This window comes from Podarcis filfolensis, assembly GCF_964270895.1.
Source record: "Podarcis filfolensis genome assembly, chromosome: 15".
In the NCBI taxonomy this organism is placed as follows: domain Eukaryota; kingdom Metazoa; phylum Chordata; class Lepidosauria; order Squamata; family Lacertidae; genus Podarcis; species Podarcis filfolensis.
In genome coordinates this window covers 26,544,332-26,556,521 of record NC_139618.1, presented here as the reverse complement: position 1 = coordinate 26,556,521, position 12,190 = coordinate 26,544,332, and the positions used below count along the sequence as shown (strand labels likewise).

At 43.5% G+C, this 12,190-nt stretch overlaps 3 protein-coding genes across 5 annotated transcripts in view; 2 read left to right on the top strand and 1 right to left on the bottom strand.

Annotated features, from left to right (window-relative positions):
* USP28 (ubiquitin specific peptidase 28) overlaps window positions 1–2,004 on the top strand; it is a 35,658-nt gene extending 33,654 nt beyond the window's left edge. For all 3 annotated transcript variants that reach the window (XM_083588378.1, XM_083588377.1, XM_083588376.1), the window contains one exon: window positions 608–2,004. In XM_083588378.1, coding sequence (XP_083444504.1) covers window positions 608–783 — 176 coding nt within the window. In that variant the 3' untranslated portion in view covers window positions 784–2,004. The remainder of the gene's footprint in view (window positions 1–607) is intronic.
* Window positions 2,005–3,781: 1,777 nt separating this feature from the next.
* On the bottom strand, window positions 3,782–5,155 carry CLDN25 (claudin 25). Its single transcript, XM_083589262.1, has one exon. The coding sequence runs from the start codon at window positions 4,780–4,782 to the stop codon at window positions 4,072–4,074; it is 711 nt and encodes a 236-aa protein (XP_083445388.1). The 5' UTR covers window positions 4,783–5,155; the 3' UTR covers window positions 3,782–4,071.
* A 6,223-nt stretch (window positions 5,156–11,378) lies between these two features.
* LOC310750466 (G protein-activated inward rectifier potassium channel 4-like) overlaps window positions 11,379–12,190 on the top strand; it is a 34,060-nt gene continuing 33,248 nt past the window's right edge. The window contains exons 1-2 of the mRNA XM_083588673.1: window positions 11,379–11,427; window positions 11,870–12,037. The gene's annotated coding sequence lies outside the window, so the exon portion shown is untranslated. The remainder of the gene's footprint in view (window positions 11,428–11,869; window positions 12,038–12,190) is intronic.

The following is a 12,190-nucleotide window of genomic DNA, read 5'->3' as shown; positions in this document are numbered from 1 at the left end:
GGGGGTGTCAGGAAGAAGTATTGGCCCTAAAATACTATTTCAAAATAGACAAAAGCTCTGGTTTCTGCAGTTGAGTTTGCTTGTGTTCTGCTTTCATGAACTGCTTTCATGAAAAAACTTTTTCACATCTGCAATTCAGACTTGCAGATAGTTGCTTAGGGTGAGAAATATTTCCTTTTAGACAAGTGGCTTATCTAACCAGTACCACCTTGTAAAATGCAGGTGGTTGTGAATTGGGTACAACTTAAAAGGTATCTCTTACTGTGCACTGAGAATGAGGTGCTGTTGTAAGTGTTTGCAAGTTGGGTTTGTAGACATCCGTGATGTCTGCAACACTGTCTTCACGAGTGTTTATGGGAAGTGCTTGGTGAAGTTGTCAATAAGTGCCCTATTTTAACTTGTAAGTGCCATTATGTTGCTTTGAAGGAGTGGGAGAAGGGGGAACATGATTGAGGGAGCTTCCAGATTTACATACAGATCAGCATTCCAGAGTTTTTCCTGCATCTTCTTACATTTCACAATCTTAGTTTCAACAAGACATCAAAGCATAGATTTGTTGCTATTGGGTTGTTGTTGTTGTTGTTATTTGGCTCTTCTTGTATTACAGAGGACCTGCAGCTAAAACTGAGTGAATTCCTACCCCGCCTGCTAGATTGTTCCTCCGAGGGCATAGTTCTGAAAGAACCACCCAAGATCCGCCCCAATTCTCCCTACGATCTCTGCAGCCGATTTGCAGCTGTCATGGAATCTATTCACGGGGCCTCGACTGTCACTGTCAAATAAAAACTGCCAACTGTACTGCATTAAGCTCTGGAGACCACAGGCCCACCAGCGTGTGGAATCCAGCTGCCGACCACCTTTTGGAATGGAGCAAGGAAGAGGGATGCTATGTTGAGACAATCCACATTCAGACCTAACCAAAACTGTACTTAGAAAAGGGCTAAATGGGACATGACATCCTCTGGTGTGCACCATATATGGGCAGCCACTAAATTAGAACATGTCTTGAGGTTTCACTGTTTTACGTTGCCTATAACTGCGTTTGCCTTGGCTTCCTACAAGAACACGGTAGGAAGACACTTATTTTTTTAAACGGAAATTTTAAACACAGCATATTGTATATATATACTTCTGTTGTGCTCAATTCTTATGGAGTATACAGTGGTTTGATATGCTCATTGTGAGCATTCCATGCACGCTCTGTTATATTTTGAATGCACTTGCCACACATGCTGGTCTATTCATGTGTCACAATGCCAGCAGTATGTTATCAGTGCTGATAGCTGTTGTGCTGTCATTGCATATGACTGGGCCAACACAAGGGAGTGCATTTAAAGCACAATGGGGAGCATGTAACCTGAAGCCTGTTTAAACTGGACCTCATTGACATCAAAGCAGGACTGATTCAGGGAATAAGCCAGACAGTCATAGGTAATTTTAAGAGCAATAATTCACATTCACCTTTTTCGTGGAAAAACACCTTAAAATGGGAGCCTATAAGTTGAGGCCCTTTCCATCAGAGATCTCCTGATGTGGCGGTAACAGAAGAACCTGGTAGCCTGGGTTGTAAAAAATACAGGCATTCGTTTGTGTATGCTAGCAACTCAAAACACAGTTGATGCCATCAGGAGAAATGGTGATGGTGGCAATATTTTACAGTTACTACAGAATTGCAAAAGTCATTCCAGAACAAGAATGGAGATGCAAAACAAAACCCCTAAGGAAACTGCTTTCTCTGACCTCCCAAAGCATATCTCCTTTATTACCAATCACTGAATTTTCATTATCAGGCTAGTATTGGCAGTGACAAGGGCTCTGAAGTCAGGAATAATAAACCTTTATAAAAAGATACTGCTTAACTGGCAAAGTCTACTGCCAATATTTTTAAGCAATCTTTGTTTTACTGGAATACATTGGCAATCGGGATGTAAATGGAAATACATATTTGAGAAGCCTTTTTCTGTTTTAATTAAATGTGCAATAAAGAATTTTACCCTATTTAAATTTGTAGTGGATTGCTTTGTTTCTTTTGAGTTTATAGACCAGGGGTCAGCAAACTTTTTCAGCAGGGGGCCGGTCCACTGTCCCTCAGACCTTGTGGGGGGCCAGACTATATGGGGGGGAACGAATTCCTATGTCCCACAAATAACCCAGAGATGCATTTTTAATAAAAGCACACATTTTACTCATGTAAAAACACACAGCTTCCCAGACCATCCGCAGGCTGGATTTAGAAGGCGATTGGGGCAGATCCAGGCCTTAGTTTGGCTACCCACGGTCTAGACTTTATCTTTCTCCTTTTCTCAACTGTGTTTGAACACTGGGAGTGTTTGCTATTGGATAATTTTTTGCAAAGGTCACCACTGGATTAGCCATATAACATGACTTAGTCTGCATCCTACTTGCTTTGGTGCTAAGAATAGATTAATTGCTCCACTACTTCCAGTTGTGGTGTGCCTCGTTATTTAGCCTGTGATGCTGATCCTTGGTCAATCTAAAACATTGACTGGTTAGTTTGGGGTGGACTGCTGTGCACATAGGCTGGGCCCCTATGATTACATAGGTGTAAGGCTCCTGGAAAAGACCCTGATGTTGGGAAAGATTGAGGGCAGAAGGAGAAAGGGATGACAGAGGACGAGATGGTTGGACAGTGTTCTCGAAGCTACCAGCATGAGTTTGACCAAACTGCGGGAGGCAGTGGAAGACAGGAGTGCCTGGCGTGCTCTGGTCCATGGGGTCACGAAGAGTCGGACACAACTAAACAACAACAACAAGCCTCCTGGAGAAAATGTTGCTTGCCTTTACTTTTTACATTTTAGGTTTGGGTGTTGCCAGGACTAACCAGGAGCCTAACCATGGGCCTCTTAACCATCCAAGTATTCATGCTGTTTTTGCTCTGATTAACTTGTAGAATTCAGAAGAGAGACTTATAAAACTCTTTCCCCCTCCCTGCCCCCAAATGAGAGCATCTGTGTTATCAACAGAATCAGGCTTGCAAGTGATCCAGGCCTACCTAACCTTTCCTTGAAATCTGCCCAAGAAAGGAATTATATGTTGTTGGTGAATGCAACTTAAAGGAGCTTCTGCCAAAGTTTCAATCTAGAATTACTTTCTTGAAGTTCAAAATCACTGCCGTGTGCAATGTACTCATCTCACCTGCTACCTGCTTCAGTGCACAGGTAGGTTGAACAGTAAAGAGATCATCTTCATTCAACACCTACCATATGGATCCTAGGTTGCAAGCCTTTGCCTACTTGCAATGGAGTAAGACCCATTGAGTTCGAGGTGGGGTGGGCTTCTAAGCAGACCAGTATAAGATTGCACAGTTAGTAGGTGAAGTCAGTAGCAGAGACACCACAAATAATGAAACTAATTCGCAAGGTCTTTTTCTCTATGTTTCATGCTTCTATTTGAGAAGTGTCAATTTAGCCATTTCCCCCAAAACCCTATTACTGTATTGTCTCAAAAGACAGAGATTTCTGATCCATGTGAAAAGCAAACAAACGTTTCATTTTTTTTACAGTGCAATTAAGTACTCCTTAAAAGGTTTGACAATGCCTGTTGAATAAAACTTGATACCTTGCTATTGACATTGGATATCATAACTACAGTCAGTCTCCTTGACAAAAATTCTTTCCAATGAAGGGGTATGTCATTAAACAGCCACTTTCCTGATTGTTTAGACTGAGGAAAAATTAGTCTTGCACAGGAAAGAACGGGGATTCTAATCCTGCATCCATTCCCCCTGTCCCCATCTTAATATATTAATAATACTCTAGTGAATTTTGAAGGAAAACAATTTATTTCTATGCATTCATGTTTAAGTTTCCCACATTGCAGTCATTGAGATGGGTATCCCTGTTGCCACTGAAAATGCCGCACAGCATGGTATGACACATGTAAGTACAGAATGTTCGTTTTCCCAAGCATATTTTTCAAAAAAAAGTGCTCCATAAAGGATGCTTGGAAGGATCCTAGACAATAACTCAGTTTCCAGCCAGTCAGATATAAGCCATTCTGGCCATCTCAAATGGTTCTCATGAAACCTGTAAAGAGACTTTAGCAGGCAGCTCAGATTACAAGGTCTGCATTTTTAGGTGGCAAGTACTGATGATGACTTTGTAACCTGGGATCCTTTCGCACTTCTGGCTTACGGTGGACAGCAAACTGCTTGGACTTTGTTTGGGTTTGTAGGAAACAAGCTGAGCAGATCAGAAGAAACCCACCTAGTATGAGGAAAAACCCAGCAAACCAGCCCAGGAATAATGCTTCACCGAATCCCCACCTTGGGACAATCTCTGGCACAGTTTTATCCCAGAATTCTCGCACTACGTTGTAGGCAACCCAGGAGACGGGCACGAGGGTTGCCATTCCGGAAATGCAGAAGAGAATTCCTCCGGCGATTCCAAGGCGTTTTTTCAGTCCCAGGTTTTGTTCCCTTATCTTCAGACAGTTCAACCCCAAAATAGAAATAGAGAGGGCAAGGAATCCCAGTCCATTAGAGAGAACCATTACAATCCTAGAGATTCTGAACTCCAAAGGGAGGGTTAAGAGGGAGCCATAGCTTTTGCACTCCATTATGTTTTCATCTTGAATGACGCAGGCATGCCAAAGTCCTGTGTTCCAGGTCTCCAATTCATTCAATTCCAAGTTGAGGTTCTTCCAAAAAGGTATGGAAGTTGTAACACAAGAGGAGACCCAGCCGAAGAGCGAGATAATTAATCCCCCCAATTGGCCTATAGTACTGTAGTGCCAAGCCATATTTGGACTCTCAACCAGCATACAAAACTCTCTGCCTTTGAATGTTCACTATTCCAGATGAGCTTGATTCTTGCAGCAGAAGTTTTGATAGAGCTACAGTGTCATCAATATGCTGTAGGTTTCAATGGAGCCCATCTGAATTGGTGCTAGTTTTTTAAAAGAGCAGTGGAGGAGGAGCTGAAGAGAATACCACTCATTCCAAGGTGTGGCCAAGCTTTTCACATCTGGTTGGTTTTGCCTTTATCTGGAGGGGAAAAAATACAAATCCTAATTCAACTTAATTCATGTGCAAGGCAGAAATGTCAACATTAATTGAATTGATGCAATCGACCAAGTCCCTTTCAGCATGTGAACGGGCATAGATGAGGCTGATAGAGCAACTTCTTCAAACAGATTCACCGAAATGTGGCACAAAGATAACTGTAAGTTTTGCAGTTTGAAATCCCACTATGCAGGTGTTCATTTCTACAGACCCTTTTGTGCAGAAACACTTTGTGCAGTACCGCCTCTGCAGAATTACCATATTACTGGCAGAGCATGTTGATCTTTTCACCAATTAGCCGGGGGGTTTTAACTCATATTTTGCTCATTTCTTCAAGTTAGATGGGACAGATGGTCTCTGTTACGCCGAATGCTCCAATATCCAGGAGCTGTGGCTAGGAAAGGAGGGAGATGACTGCAGAAGGAAGGGAAAAACATGGATGGGAAATGCATCGATCTGGATAATGGGGGAGGAAGAAAGAAACCAGTGTCTCTCTGTCCCGTGAGAAGTTCCAAACCATAGCTGGCAACGGTAGAAGACCAACATCTACCAATGAGCCCTTGGGCTGAGGAAATTTGTCTTTAAAATGAGCTTTGAAAGGTTCTCTTGAGTGGTGCTTGAGCCTCTTTTCCCCATTGCAGAGGGTGGAATATTCGTCATTTCTCAGATTTCCCCCCAAAAACCTGGCCATTCTCCAGATACTGAGTAAATACACAAAGCTCAGAGAAAACAGCTGTGTATAGATTGCGATTCTACTTAAGGATCCACGAGACCACTCAGCGGTCAGAGATGATGGGCCCAGTTTGCTCAAGGAGCAGCTTACGAAGGTCGCTTGCTGGAGAACTTTTGCAATCGGTGTAATGCACATGCCACCTGTCTTTTCAAGTAGCTTCTTGGGACCTGTGCACTAGTTAATAAATGGAGAGGTTGTTGGAAACAGTCCATTCAAGGTGGGAGCAATCAACTGCAACCTTCCCTGCTTCTGTGTGGGACTGTGTACGCACACAGTGAACTCCTTTTAAGTTTATAAACTGCTAACTTTTTTTTTTAATGAGGAGGGAACTAAATATAGAATAATCTTGCTTCCTGGGTTGCAATATCGGTTCTTCTGCATGCTATTAGCCAAATGCTGACAAAACCGCACTGCAATAATCAGTCAACTCATCTCCTAAACCAGCCTTCCACAGCCAGGTCCTCTACGCATCTTGGACTGCGTGGAGTGCTGGCTGGGGTTGATGGGAGCTTTTGCTTAATATAGACAGAGCCCTCCAAGGCTGGGGAAGGCTACCCTAACCAAGCACATTCCAGCCTCCAAACATCCTTGGGGGTTCATTCAGCGACCCTAAATGATTTCCCCATCTGTTTCTCCACGTGTGGATTTGTCTAGCATTGAGATTTATCATGTTTATTTGTCCTGTCTCTTCTTACTCGTCTGCCTACTTTATTGTCGAGTAAAGTACAAGCAGTCAATGCTGATAAATTTCCACATCTTCCAAAAGCTTCACTTTGGCCTGGACTTAGCACTGAAACGTGGGCTGTGTCTTCAGAGCTCAGCCCTAAAATGTGTATGTACGTAATAAGAACAGGGAACCTCTAAACATGTAGGAACATCCTTCTTTGTGAAGCAAGGGGGGTGGATTTGATGATCCTCCTGGTTCCTTTCCAACACTACAATTCTTTGATTCTAGGATGAAGTTACCTACTGACTCTGAGGCTGAGGTCTTCCTATAAATCTGCTTTTTACAAATCGAACTCTTGCATTTTTTTATTATGATGTTTTAATTTGTCGGAAGCTGCCCAGAGTGGCTGGGGGAACCCAGTAAGATGGGTGGCATATAAACAAATTATTATTGTTGTTGTTATTATTATTATTATTATTTCAGGTGACAGCCTTGCCTTTCCCCACTCGTGTTGTAGTTGCTGCAGAAGTGTTAGTTATTTTAAGCAAAGTATACAGCTGGAGTGATCAGCTAGCAGTTCCAGTGAAATCTAGCAAAGAGCTCCTCTCCCATTGCAACATATACACACTCTCGTGAATTTAGAAGTGGTGCTCAAGAAATTCACAGGAACAAAAATTTTGTTTTACTGAACTGAGACCTAAAGATGCAATAGACTGCAAAGTCTGTTTTAAAACATCCGGATAGGATTCCTTGCAATTGTGCTGTGCTGCCTGGGGCTGATTAGAGTGGTAGTCCAAACAGCTGGAGACCAGTAGGTGCGGAAGGCTAACTTAAAAGAACACGGCTTCATCAACTTTATGCCAAGATCCATCTTCAAAGGGGAGATACCGTTCCAGTTTTAAAACAAGATAAAATTCATTTTGCTTAAAATAGCCATTGCAAAGTATGCCAAACACCAAAAGAATAACAGGGTAGGCACCTAGCAGATCATTTTGGACTCACAGCTGTCCTTGGAGGCGCAGGTCAATTTTGTGTCCAGGGCAGCTGTCTACCAGCTCCATCTGGTAGGCAGGCTGAGACCCTATCTGCCCGCGGACTGTCTCACCAGAGTGGTGCATGCTCTGGTTATCGCCCACTTGGACTACTGCAATGCGCTCTACGTGGGGCTACCTTTGAAGGTGACCCGGAAACTACAACTAATCCAGAATGCGGCAGCTAGACTGGTGACTGGGAGCGGCCACCAAGACCACATAACACCAGTCCTGAAAGGCCTACAATGGCTCCCAGTACGTTTCTGAGTACAATTCAAAGTGTTGGTGCTGACCTTTAAAGCCTTAAACGGCCTCGGTCCAGTATACCTGAAGGAGTGTCTCCACCCCCATCGTTCCGCCCGGACACTGAGGTCCAGCACCGAGGGCCTTCTGGCGGTTCCCTCACTGTGAGAATCCAACTTACAGGGAACCGGGCAGAGGGCCTTCTCAGTAGCGGCACCCACCCTGTGGAACGCCCTCCCAACAGAGGTCAAAGAGAAAAACAACTACCTGACTTTTAGAAGACATCTGAAGGCAGCCCTGTTTAGGGAAACTTTTAATGTCTGACGCACTATTGTATTTTAATATTTTGTTGGAAGCCGCCCAGAGTGGCTGGGGAATCCCAGCCAGATGGTCATAATAAATTATTATTATTATTTGGACCACATCAGCGAAGCTGGGGTGTGTGTGTCTTTTCATCTGGGTAGCCCAGGATCTCCATACACACTGCTTAACTTCACACTCAGAGATGTATTCCATTGTCTCTTGAGAATGAAACTAGCAAAGTTTGCTCCCAGACTCTGGAACTCCCTCCCTATTGGCTTCCTCCTTCTCGTCCTTCTGATGGCAGGTGAAGACTTCCTTGTCCCAACGGGCTTTGTGGAACTGACTGCTTTTAATGAAAGGGCTTGGTGCCAAGCAGTTTTTATTGTAATGTTTTAATTGTTTCTGTATGTTTCATTCCCCCCCCCCTTTTCTGTTACCAAAACCATCTATTCAAAAGTTAGAATACATCTTTGTCCACTGCCATAATTGTATTAAATTATTGATTTTTTAAAATGTTTTGGCTGTTCTTATTTTTATCTTCAAGCCACTTTGACTCCCTGTTGGGGAAAAGACAGGGTACAGTGGTACCTCGGGTTAAGTACTTAATTCGTTTCAGAGGACCGTTCTTAACCGGAATATGTTCTTAACCTGAAGCACCACTTTAGCTAATGGGGCCTCCTGCTGCCACTGTGCCACCACTGCACGATTTCTGTTCTCATCCTGAAGCAAAGTTCTTAACCCGAGGTAATATTTCTGGGTTACCGGAGGCTGTAATCTGAAGCATATGTAACCTGAAGCGTATGTAACCCAAGGTACCACTGTATAAATAAATATAGAATAATGTTAAGAATGATGCTCTAATGTCAGAAGAGGAGAGCAACATAATGCAAGACCTCAAAGGGAAATATTTGTACAGGAATGAACACCTTAGGATTTTTAGATTAAAGCCAATATTTTGAATTGCACCCAGAAACATACTGAATGGGATACACAAAAGCAGAAATGTTTTAAGTACCAGTGATCTATTTATTGTCAGCATGGTGGGTCCTGGTTTGAGGATCTCCACGACCCTCTCCTTGCATCAATACATGTGCCATGCATGCAGATTAGGAAAAGAGGGAGACTGCATTTATCCCTGAAACCACAAATGCAAATTGCAGTTGAAGCAGATGCCTCTAGACATCGTTTACCTGAACTCTGGCAGTAAGCAACTAAGTGATTAAAACCTTCCATATGTATTAATAATCCTCGAGCCGTTTACAACACTGGCTAAGTAGTTATTTATAACCAACAGGTTAACCATTGCTATTTTTAACCCGCTCCCCTCCCTGTGTGGCTGGAGACAGGTTTAAATGTAGTCTGCAGATTTTCCTGGCTTTTATCCTCTCCCTGTCTCTGGACTTAGAATATTTCATAGACCACAAAGCGATTTACGATTCACTTGGTACCATCGTGGCCTCAGAACTGGGTTGAGAATTTTTCCGCCCCAGTGCAGTGAAAGGGAGTCCCTTTCAGTCTCTACATAGAAGGCAAGATGGTGTCTTGCAGGAAGAGTTTAGTGTTGTACCATTCTGTGCATCACTGCAGGGCTGTGGTGGTCTTAGATGAGGTTCTCAAAAACTTCTCTAGCCACAGAGTTTACACTGGGCAAATGGCACCCTCTCAAAGACTTTTCATGAGGAATGGGTTTGTTTTCAGTCTACCAGGCAAGTGTTATTCTGAGGGTGATAATTCCTGTAGGAATAGGAAGGGCGAAACTTACTGGAAAAATAAGAAATCAAGATAACGAACTTTTTAATAAAAGAATGGAAATGGTTTATTGAATATTTGCAAACAAACTGTAAACAGATAAGAACATTGGCAGGATTGTTGTAATAACCTGCAGTTTTATAAGAGTATACATTTAAAGCAGACGAATAAATGGTTAAGTTAATTTGGAATGTGCAGAAAATATAAAAAATAAATTTAAGGAACTGCAGAAAGAGGGGGAAGGAAGTTGAGTTTCGGAATGTTAAAATGATTGTAAAATTATTGAAATGTATAAAATGGAAAAACATAAAAATTCTTTTCAAAAAAGTTAATTCCTACAGGAAATCCACTGATTTTGCGATGCACAGCTCCTTGTTGTTCTGGCATCCTATTGACCAATGTTATTGACCAAAAAGGAGGGTGCCCCCCTTCCAGGGTATAGTATTCCCCTTCTAAGAGTTGACTGCCTCCCCCCCCTTACTTTACTCTTGCATGATATCTAGGGTTGCCAAATTACAAAAAGTGTAAATCCGGACACAGAAGTTGAGCTTTTGTTTTATGGCAAAGTTGTTGAGCTTTTTGTGCAAAATCTATGCACAAAAATGAAGTTCTTTTAGCGGATTTTTGGGAAATTCGCTAAAAGAAACAACTCCTGATATGGTCTGCCATACAGCTGGGTTTTCCTGGAAATTTATAACCAATACTCAATAATTCTGCCCAGATGCTATATTTGACAGACAAATCCCAGCTATGGCAGACCTAATGTAGACAGTTATGGCCCAAGACATTTTGGTGACTGAGGAATAGGGCTGGGTGATATCTGGTTTTCAACATTGTGATATATCACCAGCTAAACACTGTGATATATCAATATATAATGATACATTTTATTTAAGTTGGCACCCCTGCCCCTACAAGTCAAGACCCTGGCGCCCCTCCAAAATTTTATTTTTTTATAGCTGATGTTTTGGAAATTCTTTTACCTGGGTTGAAGGGGATGCTGATCTGACTGGAAAGCTCAGTTCAGTTCTCCTGACCGCTTACTTCCTCTTCCCCAGAATGCTTTAGGCTCTGTTTGGGGGTTCTTTCCCTGCTCTGGTTTGTTGCCTGCTTTTCCTTTCGTTTGAGGAATATTGGGATTTTGAGAGGATGTTTTGCCTCTTTGGGGTTGGGAACTGTTGCTTGATTTCTGGCCTGTTGTTTTGTGTTGTTTTGGTTTTTTGGAGGGGAAAAGAGAGGTGCAGATGTTTTACCTGTCTTTGGAATGGGCTGGTTCTGAGCATCACTCACTTTGGTCCTGTGAAGTAGCTATTCTGTGGAGCCCATGATGCTTTTTTCCATTTCCAAATCTGCCCTGTGCACCAAACAAGGTGGGGACCCTAGTGTCTCCTAGCATCATTCCTCAGGCATTCAGCACCCAACTCCTTTTGAGGGCCACCACTGAATGCCTTCTCTCGGCCGGCCCTCTCCTTTCTCTTCCACTTGCCTTCTCCGTGAGCACATCTCCTCCTATCTCCTTCATAAGCAGGCGTAAATATAGACTCTTAATCTCTCCTCTCGGTAGGTGTCATTCAGGCCTTTTTCTAGGTGCGGAAAGCGAAACTCGGGCCGTTGGGGTAGACAGGTTCTGTCCTGGTTCTCTGGAGGAGCAGAAATCCAGACACCTTTCCCCACTCAGGTCAGGAATTGTGTCTTACTCTCCCCTTTAAATTACAATTGCTTTCTCATTCTAGTTGACGGTTAGCATTTCAGTCTGTCCCACACAACACATGGAAGAGCTTGGAAGTTTAGAGCAGATGCCGGCAGATGTGCATGTGGGGAGGGGGGCAGGGGGCAACATGGACCCACCATGTGCCTCAGTCTCCAAGAGATTAACCCTGTGGGGCCTGGAGTCTCCCAGCCAGCGTCTCTCCTCCTTGCCCAGGCCTCTCTGATTAAATCATCTTGAGGTAATTCTGCGTGTCATTGAGACAGATTAACGGGTGACCTTCTTCTCCCAGAACAGGATTGGAAGGCTGCCGCCTGGCTCTCTCCATCTCCCCCACCAGCTCTGAACGCACAAACTGGGGAAGAAAAAAAGGGGTTTTTTAGTTGGCTTTTTTTTTTTTTGCCTCTTCCAGAATGGATGGGGACGCGTTGGGGAGTGCAATGACCCCGGAGCTGAAGACCTAGCAAGGGGCTCTAGATTAACAATCCATTAGGAGCGACAGCAGAAAGGAGGGGAATTTGCTGTGCCTTTGGGGCTCGCTGGATCCGGCCCCTGCAGCACACTCCGCTGGAGAGATGAGGTAGGTGTACTGCTTGCCACCAACTCTGAACACCGAGGGGCTGGAATGGGATGGTGGTTGGGTCTTTCGTTTTGGCTGAAATCAACCGGGGGAAACTCTTGGAGGAAAGTGACAGTTCTACAGTGGATAAGTGAATGTATAGGATATATGGCT